Source organism: Rhinolophus sinicus, linkage group LG14 (genome assembly GCF_036562045.2).
Source record: "Rhinolophus sinicus isolate RSC01 linkage group LG14, ASM3656204v1, whole genome shotgun sequence".
Classification (NCBI taxonomy): Eukaryota; Metazoa; Chordata; class Mammalia; order Chiroptera; family Rhinolophidae; genus Rhinolophus; species Rhinolophus sinicus.
Window position 1 is genome coordinate 10,440,581 of NC_133763.1, and position 27,826 is coordinate 10,468,406.

The following is a 27,826-nucleotide window of genomic DNA, read 5'->3' on the forward strand; positions in this document are numbered from 1 at the left end:
TTGTGATTGCCAGGGGCTAGAATGACAGGGAAGTGGGAAGCTGTGCTTCAATGGGAACAGAGTCTCAGTTTTGGAAGATGAAAAAGTTTTACAGATGCCAAACTAGATGAATATGGTTAACACTACTGAACTGTACACTGAAAAACGGCTAAAATGGTAAATTTATGTTTTGTTTACCTCCTCTCCCTTTCCTGTAACTCAGTCTGTCCCCAACTCAAACTATATGGACTGAATCAAGAAGATACAAGAGGGGCAGCCTGGTGGCTCAGCTGGTTGGAGCACCATGCTCTTAACGCCATAGGCCGCCAGTCCGATTCCCACATGGGCCAGTGAGCTGCACCCTCTACAGCTAAGACTGTGAACAATGGCTCCCCCCCTGGAGTTGGGCTGCCGTGAGCAGCCGGAGCTCGGTGTCCACTGCCACGGGCTGCCGTGTGCTGCCATGGGCTGCTGTGTGCTGATGTGTGCTACTGTGAGTGGCCAACTGCCTCAGCCGGGTGGAGCGCAAGGCTCATAATACCAGCATGGGCCAGGGAGCTGTGCCCGCGCCCTACAACTAGACTGAGAAACAATGGCTTAAATACCAAAAAAAGAAAATACAGGAAAGAATGAGTATTCTGCTCTTTTCTTCCCTTTGCAGTTCTGTACAACAGGTGCATCCGCTTTAGTCCAGGAAAAATGAGGGGAAAGTTGGAGGGAAGCTCAATTCCAGTCTTCTAATTATGGGAACCAGACCATTTCTTCCAATGCAACCTCAAAATGGCAACTCCATCAGACAATAGGCAAATATATCTAAGTATCCAAGATCTTCAAAAGCAAATGAGAAAATAATACAAATAATAAAAATATTATTTTGTATATTTATTATTTATTTTATATATCACATGCATAATGTACCAGAGCTGATCTCAAATTAAATAAGGCACAAATAAAAAATAACACACACAAATATGCACACATTTTCTTTACTAACCAATGAAACAAAAAACAAGAAAACACATCTCATAAATGAATAGCTTATTCCATTATGAAATACTTCATTCTACAATCAATTGGCACTGGTTTTCCATCAATTTCATCAGGCTTTGTTTCTTTACTTCTGTTTGGATGCAAAGTCCCATAATAAACAATAAGAAAAATTATTCCAAGGAGAAGAGTAAGAGCTACAGTAATACTGATAGGTAGAAAATAGTCCAAATTGAAAACAGAAAGTGGGCAAACCCAGAACACAGCCAATATCCCCGACGTGGCCAATACCCTTACGGTATAATAACACGACATTGGACATTTGGTATTCTGTCCCTTAATATTAAAAAATGTAAAGATAAGAATGAACCCAACAACAACCCTGTATAAGAATTCCATACTTGTGGAAGCACAAAACTGAGTTTGCTTTTTAAATGCCCACAGTATACCTAAAAACCAAAGAGATAACAACAGAAATAAAGCAATCTTAACATTTGAAAATAAAAGAAGTACAACACTCAGCATCCAAGATAATAATGTGAACAACTTGTAAAAGAGATATATGAATTTGGGACAGGGTCCACTAAAGACATTTTTATCAGGCAAGGATTTTCTTAAAGATACTTGATAATCAAGAGTCGACCAAGAAATAGCACAGAAAGAGATCCCGATGGCTGCATCTATAAAACAACAAAAAAAATTTTTAAAGGTATATTGTTATAGGAATAACAACAGCAAAATTGAATTACTATATACCATGCATGCTTTATCTGTATATAAACATACCCACAAACACAAGTCGGCACTTTATAAACTCACTTCATCTAATCTTTTGAGATAGATGTTAACATTCCTATATTACATGGGAGGGAATTGATGCTTGGAGAACATACATTACTTGACCCAAGTCACACAGGTAGGAAGTTGCAGAGAGTTCAGATTTGAGCCCAAATCTGCCTGATACCAAAGTTAATGTACTTAACCACTACATTAGACTGCTTCACAAGATTCTGAATTAGTTGGAAAAATTTTATTGAGCTACTGGGATAGTGAAAACTACATACTCTGGGAGTTCTCTAAGACAGTACAGTTATAGTCCTAAGTATTTCAGCTTTTTTGGTTTTGACCGTGGGCATATACCTAATCACTAAGAGACAGCATCATGAGAGAGGAGGGAAAAAGGAAAAAGGCAGAGAGGGAAGGAAAGAAGAAGGCTGGTTAAACAGAAAATTTAACATGAGTTATCACCAAGTTCAACTTCCCATATCTTTAAGATGATGGCTCAAACGGACAAATACGTTCTAAAACTTGCAAATTTCTATAGGTTTGACATCTTTACCCCATTCCCCACCCGACCCCCCCAAAAACAAATAACAGAACAGTAAATTCATTACTATTTTGGAAAGGCATGTCATTAGCTCTACTGTCAAAACTGGGACTTTTATAAAACTGAAAGCAAAGATATTAGAGAATTAAAAAGAGATCATCTAGACCAGAATCAATTCCCATTGAGCCTCATTGGAGGTCATTATATTACATTATGATAGACGGGCAGACTTAAGATAGATTTATCTATTGAAGAGGATTCTGAGGATTGTCAATGCCTTTGTCCCCTCCCCTGCTTTGAGTTTATGCCTCCCTGGACCACACAGTTAGTTGGACTTCTTTTCTTTCTTCTTTAATTCAAAAATATTTAAATTAAAACATCATTCTCCCCTAAACTGTGATGTCTTTTGTTTATAATTGGTTTTTACCCCTACCAAACTAGTACATACACCTAGTTTTTAAAAATCAGTAAGTGCTACAGAACCTGTAAGAAAAACAGAAGTACCTTGTTCTATCCCCCCACCTCCAATCACAACCCCCAGAAGAAATCACTATCAACTCTTCTAGCTTTTCTCCTGACATTTATTGCCATATTTCAAAATAAAACACATATTGTGCTACTTCTTAATTTACCCTGTTTCCCCAAAAATAAGACCTAGCAGGACCATCAGCTCACATGCGTCTTTTGGAGCAAAAATTAATATAAGACCCGGTATTATATTATATTATATCATATCATATCATATCATATCATATCATATCAGACCCAGTGTTATATTATAGTAAAATAAGACCGGGTCTTATATTAATTTTTGCTCCAAAAGACGCATTAGAGCTGATGGTCCAGCTAGGTCTTATTTTCAGGGAAACACAGTATCTGCTATAGACACTGCTTATTGATTTCCTATTTGGAAAGAGGAAAATTTAGCACATACACATACATACATACCCTCCTCCCATTTTTCCTCTCCCTCCATTGGCCCAAAAGAGTAAGATCACAATTTTTGGTAAAATCAATATTCAGCATTTACCTTATAACTACCTAAGTACAACATTTTTTTACTGCTCAGTCAAGTATTACACTCTGATTATATTTCCTCTCTTTTAAAACCTCTCATTGTTTCCTTACTTGCTTAGTTTTCCATGACCCTCTCACTATTTCTTAGCAAATTCTTCAAATTAATTAATAAAACTCCATATATATAGATTATAGATCTAGATAGATAGATAGATGATTGATAGATAGATAGATAGATAGATAGATAGATAGATAGATAGATAGATAGATAGATATCAATTAGTTTTTTGTTTTCTGTTTTTAAGACTATGATCCTGCTGCTCTAAGGCAGTTGTTCTCAAGGTTGGCTTCCTGTCTTCCCAGAACTTCCCTTTACCTCCCTTCTCTACTGACTTCCTTTCCTGTTCTCATATTTCTTCCTTGCTTTATGCTCATGTTTTGATCAAGCATTCTCTAGACATTCCTGAGAAAAGTTGCACCTAAGCTAATTTTTTTGAGACCACGTATATCACAAAATGTGTTTATTCTACCCTCATATTTAATACAAAGTTTTGCTAGAAATAGAATTCAAAGTTAAAAAATATTTTCCATTGAATCTCTGAAGTCACTGCTCTATTAAGTTCTAAATTGCATGTGTTATGGTCAAGAATTTCAATAACATTTGGTTTCTCTATCCTTAAGTGACCTTTTTTTCTGTCAAATCTTCTAGACTTTTCTCTTTACCTTTGATTTTCTGAAATGCTGTAAGTATGAGTTTGGTATGGGCCATTTTTATTTACCTTTTTTAATTTCTTTGAATCCTTAAAAGTATGCTGATAGAAAATTTTATAAACTGCTTTCTGCCTACATTTTATTTTAGAATTACTTTCCTGTGTCATTAAAATTATCTTTAAACACTATTTCTAGTGGCTACATAATGTTTTATACTAATGTCTACAATAACTTGTTTACCAATCCTTCTATTGTTAGACGATCCGATTATTTCTCATGTGTTGCTATTTTTAACACCTCCACTTCTTACTTCAAGAGGAAACTAAACAATGAAGGTAGAACCGTACCATGAATGTAACTGTCACCGCATCCCGTTGCTGCTCTGAATACTATGTATCACTTGGAATCAGCAGCAGACCTACCATAACGCAGGCTGTGAACTCTAAGTGTTGAACTCGTAGTTTCAGTGCTCTGTGATACGGAATGTTTAATAACGCCCAACCCACAAATTCTTTGAATCATAAGGAAAAAGAGGTTTCATACACAGGAGGTTCATTTCAGTGTCTTACTAACAACCAAGGTAAAGGTAAAAATATCAGAAGGGGCTACAATCTGGAGGTTGATGGGAAATGGGGAACAGAGAGACTTTTTGAGGGAATGAACTGATCCCACGGGTAAGTCAAGCAGAGAGGGAACTCCAGGAAAGATTCATCTGCTCCCCTGAGATGAATCCAAGTCTGTATGAACCTTAGTCATCAATGAAAACTGGGACTATTATTTAGCAAACAAATAATTTTTCACTATCTCAAATTAAATTTTTTAATGGTAATATCAAACTGTCCTTTAAAATAGAATATTTTACCCTAATGAGGAAATATGCTATAATAGAGCAACATATTAGCCAACTTGCAAAAGTTTCATTAGTTTTGTAGCATTTGCACTTTCACCTAATGATTCCAATTCTGGACATGTACTCTATGGATAAACCTCACAACATGCAAAATGATACATGTATAAAATTATTCATTGCAGCATTTTTCCAATAGTAAAATATTAGAAACAATCTAAATTAACATAAACAGGAGTTTGTTAAATCAGTCAAGGTACAACCATAATTTGTAATACTATGCAGATAATAAAAATGAGTAAGGGAGCTCTTTCTGTGCTGATATGGACAGATCTCCAAGATATACTGGTAAGTACAAAAAATAGACAGTTTTTATTTTATGTTACTATTTCTATGTGTGTGTGTGTGTGTGTGTGTGTGAGAGAGAGAGAGAGAGAGAGAGAGAGAGAGAGAGAGAGAGAGAGAGGATGAGTATGAATATAGGCTTTTAAATTTTTTTTCTGAAAAAAATCATCAAAAACGAACAATAGTTTCCTTTCTGGGTAGACGAAGGAAGAAATGGGAAGAAAGGGGAGGGAGACAATACATCTTTATATATTTTTTAATATTGAAACCACACACTTCTTTTCAAAAAAATAAATAATTCTAAAAAGAAAAACAATTTTTGAAAAATTCTAAAACCTGCCAAAGACTTATGTAATTGACATAAGATGTCACTGGCACCCATCTAACACCGGGGATTCAGAAAGACTTACATTGACTGATACTTGCTTGTTCAAGTTCCAGAGCAACATAGAGCTGAAGAACCAGCTGTGGGCAGCCTTCCAGGTAGGTCTCAAATAGTCGGAGCATGCTCAAATCGGTCACTCTAGCTATAACTTCTTTACATAGATCAATTTGTTCTCCCAGGAAGTTATCAGTCTTGCTGCTGCATTTGAACGCCACCTGATAACCCTTTTTCAAGGCAAACCAATACCTGTAAACACAAACATTTATCCTCAGTAATATATTCTTGGTAACATGTATTAGTATACATAATAACGTTGGGGGGGGGGGAAGTACCATGTATTTAAGTACAGAATTTTCCCACAAACGTTCTTTACTCCAGTTTTCTCTCAACTTTGTGAATATTTCATGGTGGCTTTATTGAGATTCAGGCTCTGTAAATTTTTATTGCATTTTTTATGTGCCATTTTGTGCTAGCACTGTTAAACATACATGATCTTGGTTCATTCTCACAATAATGATGTGAGAGGAGTAAGTATTATTCCCATTTCACAGATAGGTAAACTAAGGCTGAGAACAGTAAAATGGTTTGCTAAAAGTTACATAAACAGTAAGTGGCAGATCTAGAGTCCAAACCGAGATCTTATCATTGCTAGTCTTAACCACTACTTTCTGAAAGACAGACCGCAATTTTTGATTCATGCAATTTACTTTAAATACAAGACAGATACTTGCCCTTATGATAATGTCAAGGTTGAAGATGAGATTGAATCTTCTTTCAGTTTAATCTAACGAACTATTACTCAATATCTGCAAGGTGCTAGGTTCTTTAACCATTACCATCCCAGAAAATATATAAAATATCAAAGACTCTTAAAACGTTCTTGCTCAGGCTCCTTGAAAGAATTTTAAAATGAACATGAGTTATCATCATGCAAGTTAATTTTTAAAACATGAGACACTTATTTAAAAGAAATCTGAGGCTAGCAATGAGGCAACCAGGATTCTATTCCAAAGTTGATAAAATTCTCCTCAGTTTCCTCATATACGCATATCACATAAGGGCAGTGACGTATATCCTGTTTCAACCTGCTCCTTCTGTCCATGTCTCGCATTTTAGTAAATGGTACTAGCATTCACCTTGTTGCTCAAACCAAAACTGTGGGAATAATTTCCAACTCCTTCTTTTTTCTCATACCCTACACAAATTCCTCAGCAGGTTCGCTTGGTTCTTGATTCTAACTTCAAATGACCCAAATCTAAACACTTACCTTTTCCCCTGCTACCACTCTAGTTTAAGCAGCCAATGTCTCTGGCCTGGATTACTTCAACAGCCTCATAACCGGTCTCTCTGATTCTATTCCTGCTCCCTATACGTCCTACTCTCTACACAGCATCTTAAACATAATTAAGATGTCACTCCTGTGTTCAAAATGTTCCAATGAGTTCTATCAAACTTAGACTAAAACCCAAAGTCCTTACGGTTCCCCTCCAAGGCTCTCCATGATCTGCCCCCCACATACACTACCACCCACTGCCTTTCCATCCCACTTCTCCCGCACTTCCAGGGTACCCTTCTTGCTGTTTTTCCCAATATAAAGGCCTTTGTCTTTGCTACCCCCTCTAAATCCCAGGAGTAGTACAAGTTTACTTCTTAACTTCGTAATGGAGCCTTCAGATACATGAAGGAAAACTTGTCAAAAAGCAAAGGGAGAGAAAGACAAATCCAAAATCTAAGTTGAAGATTTTAACACTCATCTCTCAGTAATTTAAAAAAACAGTAAGAATATAGAAGATTTTAATAACACTACCAGCCAAATTGCCCTAGTTTACATTTACAGAATGCTACACTCAACAATGGCAAATTACAAATTCTTTTCAAATACACGTGGAATATTCACCAAGTTAGACTACGAGTATATGTTGGTCATAAAACAAGTCTCAATAAATTTAAGAAGACTGTAATCATACAAAGTGTTCTCTGACCAAAACAAAATTAAGTGAGAAATCAACAAGATATCTATCTAGGAAGAGCCCCAAATATTTCGATTGAGGTAAAAGGCTCAGATCCTAAAGTTTCATAAATATTGCACCCTAGGAAATTTGGACATTACTAGATGACCTCTAAGGAGTTTTAAATAGAAAAGTAAGTAGGAAAGAGGGTTCAACTATTTAATTCCCATTTAAGAAACTCTATAAAGAAGGGCCTAGAGATCTGTGGGAAGAAGGAGACTCATCTCCCATTTTACGCTCTTTTATACAATTTGAATTTTTTTTAACCATGTATTTAAAAGGAGCAAAAATAACTTCCATATTTAAATTCAAATGCCTATTATATATTCATCAAAGGAAAAGTCTCCTTTGGCAAAGAGAGAGGGTTTATCACAAATCATACATAAAATGGAAATGCAAGTGTCATCTAATTCATATTCTGGAAAATGAAACATTCTATTCCACAGACCCCGGAGGAGTAACAGCATACTTAATAGCAACGGGCACTTACACCTGATAAATAATTCATGTTGATATCCCTTATCTTTCATCTCCCAACACAAACTCAATTTATCTGTTCTCTAGGGATATGAATCTGTAATTCAGCAAATCTCAAGTTTTTGCGCACTTAGGCTGGACAAACCCTTGGGTAATTAGCCCATGTTTATGAACTGTTTTAACTTTTGCTTATTTCTCATTATTTTTATCAGTATTATGCCACTTCCTGCATTAAGAAAATACAAAGAGGGGGAAAAAAGGAAGACAAAAAGAAAGAAGCATCTGTGTTTATCTACCTGGCATTTTTGCTAATAGTCAAACTAATTCAATTATTCTTGTTTTCATTGTTTGAATAAGCAAAATACTCACAGAACTCAAAAATCAAAAAATACAAAAAGTTATTCAGTGAAAAAACTAATCCCATTCCTATAACCCAATTACCCAGTTTTCACCCTCCCCATGACCACAAGAATTCACCATTCCAAGTTTCATGTATACCCTTCTAGAGTTTCTTTATGCATATGCAAGCATATATAAATATATGTGCCTTTTCACCACCTTTTTTTACACAGAGTGTAGCATATTATACCTGCTGTCTACACCTTGTCTTTTCACTTAAAAATACATCTTGGAGCTCTTTCCATTTCAGTACATAACGTACGTTATCATTCTTTGGATAGCTATCTAGCATTGCCACTGCATGGCTATACCTACCATAAACTCTATCAACAGACATTTAAGACGTTTCCAATATTTAGCTATAACAATGCTACAATTGAAAATTTGTGTGCATATGTCATTTTACATGTATACAAGTATGACGAATTCCCAGAAGAGAAACCTCTGGCCTAAAGGCATCTGAAATAGGGTCAAACTGCCCTCCACAGGGATTGTACCAATCCATTCTCCCATCAGCAAAGTATGACAGTACCTATTTTCCCATGCCTTACCAAGAGAGTATATTAGCACCTGCATTTTTGCCAACCTGGTAAGTGAAGAATATCTCAGTGAAGTTTCAATTGGGTGTTATTTTTATTATGAATGAGGTTTAGCATCTTTGACAGAACTTAAGAGTGATTTGTATATCCTTTTCTATGAACTATCCTTATTCTTTTTCCATTTGCCTATTGGATGGATGAACTTTTACTTTTTGACTTCAGAAGCTGTTTAAATATTAGAAGACTAGCCATTTGTCTGTTACAAGTTGCAAAAATTTTTTCCTGTTAATGTTGGTTTTTTTGGGTTTTTTTTTCTTTTGTTTTTGTTTGTTTGGTGGATTTTTGCTTTTGTTTACTGACATGCATTTTTTTTAATAGTCAAATGTGTAATTTTTTATAGCTTATAGAATTTGAGTTATGCTTAGAAAGACTTTCCCCATTCTAAGGTTATAAAGGAATTCTCCTGTGTACTTATAATACTTTGATATATTTTTTACATTACATATTTGATTCATCTGGAATTTATCCTAGTGTCTGACATCTCACCTAGAAGTACAGTCCGTAACATGCAATCTTAAATTATTCCTACTCTAAAGTTAATCAAAACCTTTACTGTTCTTATGATTCATATACTGGCTATTGCTTCCTCTTATTTCCATTCTGGTCAATTTCTACAATCTGTGTGGTCTGACTATTTATATGGCATACAGAATAAAGAAAAACTCTTTTCTTGTCCTTGTGGTTTGGATCGGGCAAGGGGTGGGCGGGGGATTGCTACTCTGAAAACAAAACTCTTCCAGTTTATCCTTTCGGATTTTCTTCTGGCTAGACGGAATGAGAGTCCATACTTTGTCACATCAAAGACTGAGAGGCTGAAGACACAGAACTGCAACATTTTAAAATTCTCTCAGTACCCACCTCTGTTTCTATCAATATGCTTCTGAAGATTTCACCTTCACCACTGAACACGCTCAACTCTTTTCAAGATTATGTGCCATGCTAGGGCATGAGTTAAGCCTGACTTTCCTGTGAGGGTCTAATTATAATTTACATATATTTTTTTCAAATGGCTACCCAGTTACCCAACACACCTAACCACCAAGTAAAAAATCAGTAAGAATGTAGAAATTGTATAACACTATCAACTACATTTACTAAATTTCATTTCTAGAATACTACGACCAACCAAAAACTGCAGAACACATGTGTTTCAAGTACACATGAAGTCATTAAAGATGAAACACCATATATTAGACAAGAAAATAAGCCTAAATAAATTTCAAAATTGAAATCTTAAGAGTATGTTATCTGACCACAAGGAGATTAATTAAAATCAATATTAAACTATCTATAAAAGTCCCAAATACCTAAAAAAAAAAAGAAAAAGTTTTTAATATAGCTTAACATTTGGGTAAAAGATAAATCACAAGGAAAGCTAAAAATGTTTTGAACTGATGGATAATTAAACATATCAAACTCTCTGGGATACAGCTGATGCACAGATTTGAGGGAAATTTATAGTTTCAATGCTTTTATTAGGAAAGAAGAAAGAGTTACTAGTAGTAATATAAGTTACCATAGAAATGAACTAGAAAATGGGAAGCAAAGTAAGTCCTAATTACACAGAAGGAAATAAAGATAAAAGCATAAATCAATGAAATAAGAACAAGCAATAGAGAGAAATTAAAAAGCCAAAATTTGGTTCTTTGAAAAGACATAAGAAATTGATAAATCTCAAACAACAGTGCTGAGGGGTGGGGAGAGGGAGAAAAAGAGAGAACAAAAAACATCAATATCATGAATGAAAAAGGTGGCATCACTAAAGATCAAAATTATGACAAGAGAATATTAGGAACAACTTTATAGCAATAAATGAAACTGATGAAATGGACAAAATCCCCTTAATAACACAAGATCAAATAGAAAATCTGAATAAATCTATATTAAAGAAGTCAAATTTGTTTTCAAAAATCTACACACAACATTAACTCTATCCAATACATTTTATCAAACATTTAAGGAAGAAAAAACACCAGTCTTGTACAAACTCCTTCAGAAAATAAAGAAGAAATAGTTTCCAACTTCTGTTATGAGGCTAGCATAAAACTAATCTAAAACCTACCAAAGATATTAAAAGAAAAGGAAATTATATTTAAAAAAATCCCTCATGAGCATGGACACAAAAATGCTTAATGAAATATTTGCAAATGGAATTCAGCCATGTGTAAAAAAATAATAATCAATTAAGTCTATCCCAGGAATGCAAAGTTGGTTTAACAGAATTAAACCAATCAATGAAAGAATGAATCAATGAAAAACCATATGATCATCTCAGTAAGTGCAGAAAGAATATTTGACAAAATTCACATCCATGCATAATAATAACACTAAAACTCTCAAGAATATTAACACGTTGCATATGGCTGGGTTTAAATCCCTCGTGAAGATTCTCGTGATCCATATGCAACGTGTTAAAAGTGGAGGAAATCTCTTTAATTTGATAAAGGGTAGGTATGAAAAACTTACAGGTAACACCAAATTTCATGGCAAAACATTCAACACTTTATTTACCCCTGAGATCAGAACAAATCAAGAATGTTACTCTGATCACTTCTATTCAACATTTTATTGGAGGACCTAGACAGAGAAATGAAGCAAAATAAAGAAATAAAAGGAATAACTATTTTAAAGGAGAAAATCAAACTGTTCCTATTTGCAAATCACATGATGATTAACACAGAAAATACCAGGAAACCAAACAAAAAACTAATATTAATATAAGTAATAAGTGAGTTTAGCAAGGTCTCAGGAAATAAATTATTTTTTAAAAAATCAATTCTATTTCTACTCACTGAAAACAAATGATTGAAAAATGAAATTTAAAAGGCAATGCCAATAGTAATAGCTGGCAAACTGATTCTAAAATTTATGTGAAAATACAAAGGAGCTAAAATAACCAAAACAATATTGAAAAAGAAGAACATACCTAAAAAATACATGATTTCAAGATTCACAAGACTTCAAGAATATATGACTTGACTTCTAGTTTCTAGTCTGTCATGTAAGGGACTTGGAAGTTGCCATTCCCACCTAATAACAAGTAAAAGCGAAACAAAAAAATCAACAACTCTTCTTAGATCTGACAAAGTAAGTTCACAGGGCAAACTGTTTCCCCCAAAACTGGAGAGACAGGCAGGTGGATACAAAGAATCGTAAATTACAGGAGCAGAAATCCTCAAGAAGGAACCCCATTATCACATTGGGGAAACCTGAACTGTAACTGATCAACTGCTGAAGGCAAGTGTAAACAAGTCTGTGAGTTAAAAACTCCGAGCAAGTGCCCCACACTTTCGTGAGTTTTACCTCCTAGAGCTCTCACAATGAAGATGTGGAAAATCTCCACAGGTATCCAACAGGGAGAAGTGAAAACAACCATTTTGAACACACCAAAGCATTCAGGGAGGGGAATAGGACTGCGAGGCAGTTCGGAAGTCTACAGACCACGGAAGTCTACAGACCACGGAAGTCTACAGACCACGGAAGTCTACAGACCGTGGCAAAAGTCTCCCTAACAGACTGACCTAATCACAGGACTGTAGTTTGCTCCTTTTCCTCCCACACTTTGCCACCACATTACTAAAGGCATATTTACGGCAGTTCCTTTCTGTTGTCACGCAGCAGCCTACCCATCTGTCCCCTCATGACTGTTCCCAAAGAAAGGAGAGTCTGTGAGACGGATCCTTTCAGGGACTTTGCTTCACCTTTGTGCTTGCACCTTATGTCTCTCTGTTTGGCCCCAGAGGATGGCTGGTCGGTCAATGACGGGTAAGATTCCTCACAGGAGGAACAACCCAAGCCAGGCACAGCCATGTGGAGACCATCAGGAGAACTCACGGGGTTGATAGAGGTGGGCATGGCCCCCACCTTCCCCCAGCTAAGGAGAGCTTCTGCCTTTGTGGCTATAGTCCTTCCCACAACCTGCTTGGGAAGTGAGTCAGTGATGTGATAACATCAGTTCTCCTTCCATTCTTAACAATAAGTTTCAGCATAAAGGATTTGTTCCTGGGGAGGTACACATCATAATTGTTAAGACATCCTGGGACTTTTGATTCCGGCTGTTTGCAGGCAAGGGTGATTGGTTTTAATCCGTTTTCTGATATGATGTATGAGACTCACAGAGTGTGGAGAAAACAATACTACTTCCTTGTGTGAATAGCAATAAAAGCCAGAAGGTGGCCCGATTCGGGGCTCTCAGTCCTTTGAGGCTGGGAGACCCTTGGGCCCGTTTCATAACTTTCTTGATTTCTGCTTCTTTCTTAACCCTTCACCGCCCCTTCTCGTTCTCTCACTGCCTGTGTTGCACTGGATGTGACATCTTTCACTCAATACAGTAAGTCCTCACTTTCATTGATTGATTCTTACAACTGCAGTGAAATGACATAGAACAGAACCAGTTTAATCATAGGTTAATTGATATAAACAAGAATTAAGGGAGTTTCTATGGTATCTCATCAACACTGTAACAAAATGACATTGAACATAACGACGTCATTCAATGATCTGCTGTACATCATGCTTTCAACAAAAAATTTCCAGGCAGACTTCAAAAGAGAGTTTGAAGAGACAGCAAACACGAGAACTAGACTCAGATATGGCAAGGATGTTGGAATTAGCAGACCATGAATTTAAAACAACTATGATTAATATGTTAAGGACTATAATAGAAAAAATAGATAACATGCAAAGCAAATGGTTCAAGTGAGCAGAAAGATGGAAATTCTAAGAATCAATAAAAATACTAGTGATCAAAAACACTGTGACTAATGAAGAACTTCATCGTTGGGCTTATTAGACTGGACACACTGTAGAAAGACCCTCTGAGCTACAGAATATCTCAATGGAAACCTCCAAAACTGAGAAGCAAAAACATAAGACTATCCAAGGACTGTGTGACAACTATCAAAGGTGTAACATTTGTGTGATGGCAAAGAATATCAGAAGGAAAAGAAAAAGGAACAGAAGAAATATTTGACATGGTAACAACTGAGAATTTCCCAGATTAATGTCAGACACCAAATCAGATATCCAGGAAGCTCACAGAACACCAACCAAAATAAATGCAAAAAAAAAAAAAAAAAAAAAACTGTACTTAGGCTTATCACATTCAAACTGAAGAAAATCAAAGATAGATTAAAAAAAAATTTAAGATCTTGGAAAAGAGGGGGAAAAAAATCTTACCTATAGAGGAGAAAAGGTAAGAACCACATCCAATTTCTCAGAAACCATGCAAGGAACAGACAGTGGAATGAAATATTTTAAGTACTCAGAGAAATGTAAAACTCTGCATCCTACAAAATTATGTCTCAAAAGTGAAGGAGAAGGTCATCTGCAAGATGGTAGAGTAGAAAGTTCCAGTGTTTATTCCCCCACACACATAAAAACAATGAGTAAACAACTACAGGGAGGTGGGTCCAAGATGGCAACACAGGAGGACACGGATACTTGCCTCCTCCCAGGAACACACCAAATATACACCCACATTTAGAGCACTTTCTCCTGAGGGCTGATTGAACAGCTTCTACATTACAAACGAGAGAGGGGTCCACATAGAGAAGGTTGGGGAACTGCAAGAGCTCTCTGGGATCTGAGGGAACTTTCCAGGATCACAGGAATCAGGGAGCACCATTGTTTATGTTCTCCCTGCACCTAGACAGTGTGGACAGGAGCTCTATCCGGGTGCTCTGGCTGACCTGCAAAGTCGCCACAGCACATTTCCATCCTCAGCTTCGCCAATAAGACCAAAAGGACAGCACAACACACACGCACCAGGCTGCCCAATCTGGACCCTGCTCCAGCCACAGACAACCAGTTTAACGAGGAGCTACCACACACGTGTGCACACTAGGCCACCCCCGGAACCAACAAAGGAGCACCTAAACATATAAAGCAAAAAATCAACAGACATAATGGGAGAAATTGACAGTATTATAATAATAGTAGGGGACTTTAATATCCAACTTATATCAATGGATAGATCATTCAGATAGAAAATCAATAAGGAAACATTAGCCTTAAACATCACATTAGACCAAATTGACTTAATAGATATTTTTAGAACATTTCAACCCAAAACTGCAGAATACACATTCTTTTCAAGTGCACATGGAATATTCTGCAAGACTGATCACATATTAGGCCACAAAACAAGTCTCAATGTATTCAAGAAGATTGAAATCATATTGAGCATCTTTTCTAACCATAACAGTATGAAACTACAAGAAGAAAAATGGAAAAAATACAAATACATGGACACAAAACAACATGCTACTAAACAATCAGTGGACCAAAGAGGAAATCAAAAAAATACCTGGAGGCAAATGAAAATGAAAACACAAGTTTACAAAACCTATGGGATGCGGCAAAAGCAGTTCTAAGAAGGAAGGTCATAGCCATACAGGCCTAACTCAAAAAACAAACAAGAAAAATCCCAAATTAACAACCTATCTTTACATCTAAAGAAATTATAAAAAGAAGAACAAACAAAATCCAAAGTAAGCAGAATGAAGGAAATAACCAAGGTCCGAGCAGAAATGAATGAAATAGAGACTAAAAAAAAAATAGAAAGTATCAGTGAAACTAAGAGCTGGTTCTTTGAAAAACAAAATTGACAAAGCCTGTAGACAGATTCATCACGAAAAAAGGTAAGAGGACTCAAATAAATGAAATCAAAAATAAAAGAGAAGTTACAAATGACAAAATAGAACTACAAAGTATTGTTAAAGAATACTGCAATTATTCTCAGACTGAGAAAGACAAATAACGTATTATCTCACTTATATGTGGAATCTAAAGAACAGAATAAACCAGCAAACAACAGAAATAGACTCAGAGATATAGGGAAAAATAAACTGATGGTTGCTAGATGGGAGAGGAGAGATCGGGATGGGGGAGAAGGTGAAGGAATTAGAAAGCACAAATTAGTAGCTACAATATAGTCACAGGGATATAAAATACAACATGGGGAATATGATCAATAATGTTGTAAAGATTATATAAGGTGCCAGATGGGCACTGGACTTAATCAGGGGAATCACTTCATAGACAGTGTACATGCCTGACCACTGCACTGTACACCTGAACCTGGAGTAGAATAATATTGAATATCAACTATAATTAAATACACACACACACACACACACACACACACACACACAGTGCCAAAAAAATGTATACACATTTTAGGAGATATTATCTTAACATCTCTTAAAATGTGTATACATCTTTTTGGCATATATATATATACATATATACACAAATTTATATATATACACACACATACACACACATAAATGTATATTATTTATTATATTAAATTAAATATTATTTATTAATTAAATTTATTAAATTACATATTATATAACATATTATATATAAATTTATGTATTAATAACTATTGTTTATTAATTAAATTTGTTTATTAAATTTATGTATTAATAAATATACATTTATATATAAATATAGTCATGGGGTGTGGAGCACAGCACAGGGAAGATAGACAATGATATTTTAACAACTACATATGATGTCAGAGTGGTAGTAGATTGGGGGGGTTATCACTTTGTGAGGGGTATAAATGTCTATTACATTGCTTTGTATACCCGAAACTAATTAAAAAATAAATATATATAAAAGAGAATACTGCAATTATATGCCAACAAATTAGACAACCTAGAAGAAATGCATAAATTTCTAGAAACATACAACCTTCTGGCACTGAATCAGGAAGTACCTCAGCCATGAATTTAAGTGTAGACCCCATCTTACAGAACCTTTAGGCCTCTCTTAAGAATAAACTCAAATTGGTGGTGGCCTCACAATTTTTTCAAGGGAAATGACCGGAACATAATTATTGATACTAGGCATACAGGAAAACAAAGCAATATGAGTACCCAATAATAGAAGCAGAGCCAGTAGTAACAAACCTGAAAAGTCTTCAGATATTGAAATTATAAGTGAAACAATTACGCTTACTATGTTTAAAGATATAAATGGCTACTCTGAAACATCTGCAGTGAACAGGAAACTATAAAAAGTGACATAGCAGACTTGAAAGGAACCACATGGAGCTTCTAAAAATAAAAATTGTAATAATCCAAACTTAAAACTCAGTAGCTGTATATAAAAACTTCTTGGCCACAGCAAAAGAAAGTACTAGTGAAATAAAAGTTATGAAAAAATTACTCAAAATGTACTATAGAGAGTCAAAACATGAAAATTTAAAATAACTAAAATGTAAGAATCATGTTAGATACAGTGAGAGGGTCTAATGTACATTTGCCTGCAGTCCCAGAAGGAAAAGAGACAGAAATGTGGTAAAGAAAATGTTAGAAAGATGACTGAGAATTGTGTAGAACTGATGGAAGATAATAACCCAAAGAATCATGAGGACTAGCAAATCTCAAGAGAAATAAATCTACACCTAGATACACCATAATTCAACTGTAGAAACCAAAGCTAAAGGGAAAAATCATGAGAGCAGCCAGAGGGAAAAAAGACAAAATACTTTTAAAAGACCAGCAGTAAGACTGACACCTAACTCTTCAAAGAACAACAATGGAAACTAAAAGACAAAAGAATGTAATACTAAGAGAGAAAATAACCACTCATCGAGGTTTCTATAGCCACTAAAATATCTCTCAAGAAAGATAATGAAATGACATTTCTAGACAATCAAAAATTGAGAGATGGTGTCCCCAAAAGACTCTCAATACATGCAATTCTGGACCTCAGGCAGGCAAGAGAAAAGTGAATCTTAGATGGAAAGTCTGAGATTCAAGAAGGAATAAAAAATAGAGTAGTAAATAGATAAAATTTAATAAAATTTAACTGTATAAAACAGAAATAATAGCACAATAATATACAGTGAGATGAAAAACAGGAATTAAAATGCCAGCAATACTAATATCTAAATTGGAAATATGGTGCATGGAATTCAAGTGTTTTGAGATCTTCCTATTATTTATGAGAACAATAAAGGTTCTGTTCAACTTTAGACTTGGGACAATTTATTGCACATTATGGGATAACTCAATTGCACTTTATGGATTATGCTTCTCTGTAGGATGTAGTCTGTTGGATCAGACCAATGTTCCTGCCAAAACAACTAAAGAATCTGGAAACTGAGCTGATGTTTCTGCAGAGACATGTTGCCTGGAGGTATTTGCTGATTCTGTTACTCGGGATGAGATGTTAAAAATCTGGATTTAGCCCAGGCAGAGGGCTGTTGTTAGCAAACAGAGAAAAGAGAGGTTTTTAAGATCTTGCAGGACTGGAGACAGGGACCTGAGAAGCATGACCAGTTTTTTTCCCCCCAGACATTTGCCAAATTTTGAAACTATAAGATAGAAGCTAAAAGCAAAGCAGAATTTCTGGCAGTCTTGGAACCAGCAGCATTCAGGACATGCGGGAGGGAGCATGACCCCACCAGGCTCTCAGTGCCATGGAAGGCTGCACCCTGGAAGCAAGAGCAAACCAAGAGCAGATGGACCCTTAACTCTAAATGCCTAGGAGAGAAAAGGAAAATTGCCTCATCTGGAGCCTCTATAATTTTTTTGTATACAATGTCGGACATTCAATCAAAAACCACTAGGTATGTCAAGAGGGACCTAAAATCAAGGCAATTTTGCCATTCTTTTATAATACAATTTATAATTTATAACACAATGCCTTGCAGTGCCTCTAAGTCATTATTTGAAACACCAATGCAAATAGTTCTGTAGCTACGAAAATTTCCCATTTAGAGCAATGGCAAACAACGAAGAATTTACATCCACTATTTATCAGCCCTCTGCAAGAGTAATTTTTATCCTTCTCTAGATATTACAACTACATAATTCTCATTATTGCTCATACAGAATATTCATTAAATCTTGCCTATTACACATATATACTTATCAGCACTAACTTTTACTCCGTTGCTTCAAACATGTTCATCTTATTGAGACGTTTCAAAACTAGCTTCTGATATCAATACCTAAAGTACTTTACAGCTTCCCAAAACCTGTTTTTTTCTCATTGCATATTTTGTTTCTTACATATTATAACCTTCATAACTCTAGCTTTAAAAAGACAAAGTATATGAAACTACTTTGAAAACTAAATCCCCATACAAATTTAATGACATTTATTATTATTACTATTAATTAACACATAAAAAGCCTGGAAAAATTTTTAACTTTCAACTAATCGCCCTGAATATGTTGCTTTTTAACAGGATAGAATCAGAAATTAACCTTAATGTAAGCCATTAAAATAGCCCAAATTCAAAATCTAACTGTAACAAAACAGTATGTTATCCTCTTAATATTTATTTTTATTTTTTCTCTTTACTTTCAAGATATTATTGCTTTCAGGTCCGGTGGCTCAGGTGGTTGGAGCGCCATGCTCCTAACACCAAGGTCGCCAGTTCAATTCCCATGTGGGCCAGTGAGCTGCGCCCTCTACAGCTAGGATTGTGAACAATGGCTCTCCCTGGAGCTGGGCTGCCGTGAGCAGCCAGAGGTTGGCGTGAGCTACTGTGAGCTGCTGAGTGCTGCCATGGGCTGCTGAGTGCTGCCGTGTACTGCTGTGTGCTGCCACAGGCTGCTGTGTGCTGCCAGGAGCGGCTAGTGGCCAGTGTGAGTGGACGGCAGCCAGCATGAGCTGCCATGAGCTGCTGTGAGCGGCTGACCAACGACCAATGACCAACTGCTTCAGCCCGGGGTGGGGGGGAAGGCTCATAATACCAGGGAGCTGTGTCCTACACAACTAGACTGAGAAACAATGGCTTGAACTGGAGTGGGCTCGGGGAGGCTGAAGAAAGGGGGAAAAAAGATATATATTGCTTTTAACAGAATTAAATCTCTTCAGGTAATAATGAAAAAGTCATATGAAATTAGATATAGAGAGAATCATGGAATTCTCAGGGCCTAGTTAGATACTAGTTTCTTTAACTAATAAAATAAGGATTTGAACAGCATGATTCTTAAAACTGTTTCTAGTTCTGTGTATGATTCTGTACCAGCTAACCACATGGCTACTACTACAGTGTTGCAGTAAAATTTTCATTTAGTCAAATCAATGGAACAGGTAAGTTAAAAATTAAGGCGTCTAACAGAGTTGCAAATGATAGACTATATTTACACAATCAGGCTTGAAATGTAAAAGAAGAAAAAAGATTCAAAAGACACAGAAATGAGTCTTTTTCCTTCCCATAAAAAGTTGAGACCATATCAGAAAAAGTAACTTAATTAGATAAATGAAAACATTCTATTAATAAACCTGGAAAATTCTGAAACTACAGCAATGACTCATAGAAGCACCGATAAGGAGCAAGTAACCTTTGTGCTACATGCAAATAGGGGACTTTTGTACATGTGACGACTTAGGTACAAAAAGGTCGTTTCTGTTCGGATGAAAGAAAAATAGTATTAATGATCAAAAGTGCATGCTCACCTTGTAAAAATTCCTCCTTGCAAACAATGAAGTAGAAGAAAACAACGCGGACTTTCTTTGCCTGCTTTCTTTAAATCGGTCTTGAACCAAGAATAACTAAAACACTGGACCACAAGTGTTCCAAAGAGCATAAAGCTTACTGTTAAAATACCAAAAACATATTGTCCTTCATGGAAAAACCTGACAGATACCCAGGTGTCCACAATTAAATCAAAGACATAGATTATAATGCCAAGAACTGACATCATAAAATTCCATTTAGTATAGCTCATTATGAATCACTACAGCTATCAGCTGTCTACTTTCTTCTCTCATACAAAAAGAAAAAAAATACCCAAAAAAATATTAGTGCATCCTTTAGTATAGCACTGAATTTTAATCTACTCACTAAATCTACTTGGAAGAATAAATACTATGAAATTGGAACACTACAATCAAAATGACTAATTTTAACTTTCTTTTCTAAATCGCGAATCTAGGTCCAATGTTACAAGGCTTTATTCAATCTTCTGTTTCACAGTGATCTTCATTACAGATGACAGCACCTGAAATAAAACATATATATATATATAAGATTCTAAAAACTCTTGAGTTTAATATTAAAAACCCTAGGTCATGACTTTATCAAAGCTCTTTTTTAAAAAAATAATATCACTAAATATCATTCTTACAATAGCTTTGGGGAAGTAAAGCCTCAGAAATATACTTACTAATTGACAACTTCCTCTCTGCCTATTTACCTTTTAGAAAGCATAGCCTACTCACAAAGATATTTATCATAGGACCATGATAGCAAAAAATTGGACACAATCTAAATGTGTCAACACAAGGAATTGGTAAAGTGAATAATGGTAGATTCATAAAATGGACTATTACAAAGCTATTAAAAATATATTTAACAAAGGTACAATATCTGTGAAAATTCTTAATATCCTTTTGACCCAGGAATTCCATCCAGGAATCAAGCCTAGAGAGATATTCACTAATGTGCACATTTGCAGAATATGTTCTTTGCAGAACTTTTTTTTATAAAAGCAAAATATCAAAAAGTACCTGAATGACAATTGAAAGGCCCAGTTCAACAAATTATGGTACATGCATACTAAAGAATACACCATACAACCTTTAAAAAGAATGAAGTATCTTTGTATAACCTGATTTCAAAAGATCTCCAAGACATATTAAGTAAAAAGAACAACTGTCAGAAGAATAAATATAGCATTTATAGTTTTTAATTATATATGGAGAGGGTAAAGGGGTTGGCAATAGGAAACACGTGCAACATCAATACTTTAATTAAATAAACTTTTATATTGCTTGAGTCTTTTACAATAGACTCATACTAATGTATTACACAATTTCTTAAAAACAATAGTAAATGATGCTTACAAACAATTTTGACGACTGGAGAAAATGTTTATGCTACTAATGATAGCTAACATTTACTCAGCACTATGTGCCAGGCATTGAACTAAATGTAGCATGTTATGTCCCCATTTAATTATTACACCAAACTTGGGAGGTAGATACTATTATTATGATTCCTATTTTATAAATGTCGGCTGAATGCAATCTGTAGATGAGATTTGTCTGATTCAACAGTGTTGTTTGTTTTAATTTTATTAATTAATTGCTAACATTTCATATAAAAATCCAGACTATTCACTGCTATCAAATATACTTACTAATATATTTGCACACACACACACACACACACACACAAAAGATCTGCTACACTCGACTGCCATTCCTCCCTTAGCGGTGGGTGGCCCCCTCCCTGGGGCATGTTCTCTCAAGTTCACCACAGTAGCCAGCCACCCCACTCCAGTCATTTCAACAGCTAGGCCTCAGTGCTAACGTCGCTACCTACTGGCTGTGTGTCCTTAAACATGTTCTTTTATCTCTTTATGCGTTATTTTCTTCATCTGAAATACAGAGATGATAATGGTATGTACCCCACATAGGGTTGTTGTTTGTGAAGGCTAAGAAGGATAATACACAGGACACAATACATATGAACATATAACATAATACATATAAACTTCTAGGAAAGTACTAGGCACACAGTTAGGGCTCAGTACATGTTAGTTACCATCATTATCTTCCCTGAATACCTGCTCCCTGTAAGTATCTGGGTTTGTAATCTGGGACTTCACTTTCCATAATGTTAAGTGAAAAAGTACTATGGTACGATCTCAAAGTTCTGACAATGCAAAAAACTTATGACTGAAGCAATACAAAAAGGTTAACAATGGTTTTATTTGGTGAATTAATGGTGTTACAGATTTTTTTCTTCTTCTTCATTCTTTTCTATATGTATGGACAAAATTATTTCCCTGCAAAATCATGTTAGCATTATAATCCCCAATGTGACTGTATTTACAGATAGGTCTTTAAGGAGGTAGTTTCGGTTAAAAAAAAAAATGTCATAAAGATGGGGCCTTAATCCAGCAAGACTGGTGTGCTTATAAGAAGAGGAAGATACACCAGAGATCTATCTTCCTCTCCACGCCCCAATACGCACACAGAGGAAAGCCGTGTGAGGACACGACAAGAAAAACAGCCATCTGAAATGGAAGGAGAAGAACCTCACCGTGAACCAACTCTACTGCACCTTGATCTTGGATTTCCAGTCCCCGGAACTGTGAGAAAATAAATTTCTATTGTTTAAACCACCCAGTCCGTGGTGTTCTATTCCGGCACACTGGTACACTAACACCCTCTATGTTCCATAAAGAACACTTATTACTCCAGGAGGAAAAAGGGTTACTAGAAACACAGACTAACACAGTGTTCTTGCCACGTTACCACTCACAAGTATTTCGTTTAAAAGTCTTCGGAATAATATTGAAAGGTATTTCAGGGCAGCCAGGTCGCTCAGTGGTTAGAGCACAGTGCTCATCACACCTAGGTCGCCGGTTCGATTCCCACATGCGCCAGTGAGCTGCGCCCTCCACCACTAGATTGGAAACAACTTGACATGGAGCTGATGGGTCCTGGAGAAACACACTGTTCTCCAATATTCCCCAATTTAAAAAAAAAAAAGTATTTCACTCTTACTACAGGAAAAAAAAAGTTCATAATCACTACTTTTCCTGTCAAGAATGTTGTGGCCAACAGAATGAAAAAAATAATTTTAAAATATGAGTTTTTCCAATCTAGGAGGCCATGAATTTCCCTGCAGTGGGTTTCTTATCTTAAAATAAAAGACATAATGCCCAATATAAGCATGGAGTTTAGGAAGATGAGATTTAATCAGAAGCTTCTGTCCAATTGAATTAATTAAATATTTACTTGGAATCTACCATGTGCTGTTGTAGCCTCTTGGAATATATCACGTGACAAAAGAGACAAAAAATCACCCTGCCCCTGTGGAACTTATACCTTCGCAGAGAAAGATAGTCAATTGACAATAAAAGAAATAAGCAAACTAAATATTATATTCAAAAGTGATAAGTGCCATGGACAAAAACATAGAACATGTTAAGGAATTGCAGTAGAGGCAGGCACATCATGGGTTATAATTTTAATTAGAATGGTCAGGGCAGGTCTCACTAAGAAGGTGGCGTGTGACTAATGAAATCAGTCACGTAGCTGTCACGGAAAAGCTTTCCAGGGGGAAGGAACAGCTAGTTCAAAAGTCTAATGCACTAGATTTTGAGTATGTCCTCCAAAAACTAAAGTTCCACAAAATATTGGCATAGATTCCTTAGCATGGATATTTTGGATGTGTTTAATGTGTATCCAAGTCCTTTTCTAATATCATTGTAAAAAATGCAATTTCTTAAGCTTTCCTAGTAGGGGAAAACAACATTGCACATATAGTAGAAGAATAGATAGTAATAATAGTGGCTACATGTGAAGTATTAACTACATGTGAAGTGTTTTACATGTATTATTTCATCTAATCTTCACAAATCCCTATGAGAAGGGTATTACTGGCCCCATTTTTCAGATCAGAAAACTGAGGTTTAGAGATGTTGAGTATTTAGGTGAGCTATCTCTAAAGAGCAAACCGATTTTTAATTATAGATGATTTCCTTAAAATTACAGAGTATAATACCTAAGCACTCCATGTGTGTATTTCTTAATCACTCTCCCCACAAAGACAGCTTCCTTTACCTGGCATGGCTATGGAAAACACCAGCAATTTTTAGTCAAGTTTTATAAGACGGGAAAAATAATTTCTAAGAAACGCATTAATTGCATGATTGGTAGAACGTCAGACCCAAAAGACTAATCTGAAATGACAACTTCGACATTCCTAATTTAGTGAGGCGGGACATAATGCAAACTGGAAAGAAACCTACACAGCAAGGTAATAAATACAGCAGCTCTCATAAAGGGCCCGTTCGGTCAATAACCACGTAGTATAACTTGTATGAAGGACAGTTCATCTCTATCCCTACAGCTGGTCACTGTTCCAATATCACCTTACAAGAAATAATGCCACCTACAAAATTTGACTTCCTAGGGAACTTGTGATGTTAATTTAATCGGACAGTTTCAATTCAATTTCATTCAGAGGTCAACCCAGCTGTGACTATCTGGCTGCCAGCCAAAATATACAACCTTTGCCCACTGTACATGCAATAAAGTACATATTTAAAAAGTAAGAAGTAGCAAACTTTCAGTTGTCGACTGAATTGAACACACATAAAACATAGACTTACTTGTCAAATTTTAAAAGCCTTCTTTAACTCAAAGTCCCTTCCAGAAAAATCTTCATCCTGGGAATCCTTTATTTCTTCTTCACTGAAAACAAGTGTCATTAAAGGGTTCGTAAACCTTTAAGCTCGAAGACTAAAATGAAACTGAAATCATCTGTTAGTCATATGAGGGATTTTCTAATCTAGTAGTAACAGAGTCTGATTCATTGTGACTATGGTACACCCCTTTATAACTACCATATTGGGGAAAGGAGTCACATGGCTCCTTTTACGTAACATAAAGATTGACTAGATTACAAGCTTTTACTGTATTTATCAACTAAGTTTTAAGAAAATATAATTTGCCTCACAGCATACCCAAGTGGAAAAGTCATATTTGAAAGGGAGATTCTTGAATTTGAAATACTCTTGATAAAGAATTTATGGAAAAATCATTAACTTAGCCCCACCCACTTTTTCGAACTGTATACCCTCTCAAACCTGTGCCCCAAGACTACATGATTGTTGGTTTCTGTTCCCAAAAACACCCACTAAATTTCTTCTGTATTTCCAAGCCTTTTCTCAAGGTTATTTACTGTCTAGAATGCCCTTCTGCCTCCACCTACCTGATGACATTCTATCAATCCTTTGAGAATCAGCTCAAAACCCATCGCCTTTAAGCTTACCCAGATCTGTCCAATCAATTTGATTCCCCCCTGCCTCTTTGCAATCCCATCACTTTAGCTATACTTCTCCTCTAGGATTTACCCACATATGCTTTAAAATAAGACCATGTATATCTCCTTTCTGGTTTTGAGCTTCTAGAAAGCCGACTATCTTTCATTTTTAACACCTCCCACAATATGTCTACAAGAATGTTTTGCATGTTTGTAGGTAGATGATAAATGATGTAAATGTAACTGGACAAAACATAAAAATCTTTCCTCTTATTTCTTGGAAAATAAGTTAAACTTCAAGTCACATTGCTAAACATATCAAAAAGATTCAGTTTTGTATCTGTAGCCTAGATGTCTCTTCTAAACTCAGCCCACATATCTATAGATTTCATTACCAGGATATCTCACAATCACCTCAATTTCAACTTGTCTAAACCAAGTTCACGATCTAACTTCTATTCCTGCTCTTCTGTTAATGCCTCTTAGTATGACTCTACTAAAGTCATTTAACTTTTATTTGTTGGACCCATTTCTTCATATGCCAAATGAAGAGCTTGGCAACGGATTAAATGAAATCGAGATGGTAGGCACAAATTCAAATTTTTTTTAAAAAAGCTAAGGGGTAAGAGCTGCCCAGGAGTCTCAGGAAGAGCACCACGGTCCAGCAATGACTGTTCCACCCTCTTCTCAAAGGTTCTGCTGACTTTCCAGCAGAGAGTTCTTAGGATGACGGAAGATGAAGGTAGCTTCCTGACTCAATACCCATTAATTGATGGCCACAAATACATAAATATTGGTGAGTTCAAAAATGCCCGATATAGGAACTTTTGATGGCTATTGCAAGCATTTTTAAAGGGAATATTGGTTGCCTTCCTTTTGCAAAGGAGATAATTTACACGATTATTTCAATGAAGGTTTTTGAAACACTTTCCCATTAAAAGTACATCTTTGACGCAATATATAGATGATGTATTATAGAAATGTACACTTGAAACCTATATAATTTTACTAACCAATGTCACCCCAATAAATGTAATAAAAATTTTTTTAAATAAATTATATGCCTTGCCAAAAAAAAAAAAATACATCTTTGAGACACAAGGCAAATAAATGTGTCACATATAATAAAGGTATGGCTTCCAAAAAATATGATTTGTAAAATAAACATTTTATCAATTAATAGGAAGTAGTCTTTTCTTCAGAAATCCCTGCAAAAAAGAATGTTAAAAACGCTTGTATTAAATTTTGGGACAAGCATCTAATGTGTCAATTTCTCATTTGTTTTGAAAACGAGGTGGGCTGGGATCGTAGATATGGTTTATATCTCTTTGGTGGCGTGGTTACGTACAATTGTCATAACTCGATGAAACTGATCCCAGCATTTGTGGATTTTCTTTTATTTCAGTAAATTGTAACTCGATTTTTTTTTTTTAAATCGGGTGCGGTAGTTAATACTGAAGTTAATATGCTAAAGTCAGTTCTGTAGTTTAAAGCCGGCCTACCTACCACTCCGCGCAGGCGGGTGGCACAGGGAGGAATGTCGTGCGGATTCAATGAGACGATGTTTATGAAAAGCACTCAGCAGAGCGGTGAGCGCTCAGTGCACGTGACTTACAACTATGTGTTGTAAAAGGTTAACGGGTTACTACACATACACACCCACACCGCCATTGCCTACAAACTCCCGGGGATTCAGGACTCAGTAACTAATCCCAAACCTGGCTGCCCTTTGCTCCATCACAAGACATCGCAGGTTAAAATGTCTGTCTTCCACTTGGATGAACTCCCCCGACGGGCCACAAAGTCCCGTGAAGTCACCTGGCTCTGCGGCAGGCGGCAGCTCTCAAACCCAGCCTCGCCTCTCGCGGCCTCACACCTCGCGGGGGCCAACTCGCTCGCGCGCGGCCGCCCATGGAGCCCGCGCCGCGTCACGTGACCTCTGGTCCCGCCCCCGGCACAAACACCGCCCCTTTTCTCCTCCCCTT

General features: G+C 36.1%; 1 protein-coding gene across 3 annotated transcripts; it reads right to left on the reverse strand.

Moving 5' to 3' along the window:
- Positions 1 to 875: 875 nt before the first annotated feature.
- On the reverse strand, positions 876 to 27,787 carry XKR9 (XK related 9). 3 transcript variants are annotated; one of them, XM_019725291.2, is made up of 5 exons: positions 27,660 to 27,787; positions 25,189 to 25,329; positions 20,516 to 21,060; positions 5,624 to 5,844; positions 876 to 1,646 (listed from the first exon to the last, which is right to left on the reverse strand). In XM_019725291.2, the coding sequence occupies exons 3-5, from the start codon at positions 20,785 to 20,787 to the stop codon at positions 1,018 to 1,020; spliced, it is 1,122 nt and encodes a 373-aa protein (XP_019580850.1). In that variant the 5' UTR covers positions 20,788 to 21,060; positions 25,189 to 25,329; positions 27,660 to 27,787; the 3' UTR covers positions 876 to 1,017. The 3 variants fall into 3 exon arrangements, with proteins under 3 accessions (XP_019580850.1, XP_074174683.1, XP_074174681.1); XM_074318582.1 differs by having other exon boundaries at positions 25,189 to 25,265; positions 27,660 to 27,780; XM_074318580.1 differs by lacking the exon at positions 27,660 to 27,787 and having other exon boundaries at positions 25,189 to 26,297.
- Between the last annotated feature and the right edge of the window lie 39 nt (positions 27,788 to 27,826).

Bases quoted from the DNA above. Each gene is read 5' to 3' on its own strand.
- XKR9 (XM_019725291.2), bottom strand. From the start codon at position 20,787: ATGAGCTATACTAAATGGAATTTTATGATGTCAGTTCTTGGCATTATA. The intron at 5,845-20,515 runs GTGAGCATGCAC...TTGTGTTTACAG, and splicing joins CAAGGAGGAATTTTTACAAG to GTATTGGTTTGCCTTGAAAA. The intron at 1,647-5,623 runs GTAAGTCTTTCT...GTTGTTTTATAG, and splicing joins ACAAGCAAGTATCAGTCAAT to ATGCAGCCATCGGGATCTCT.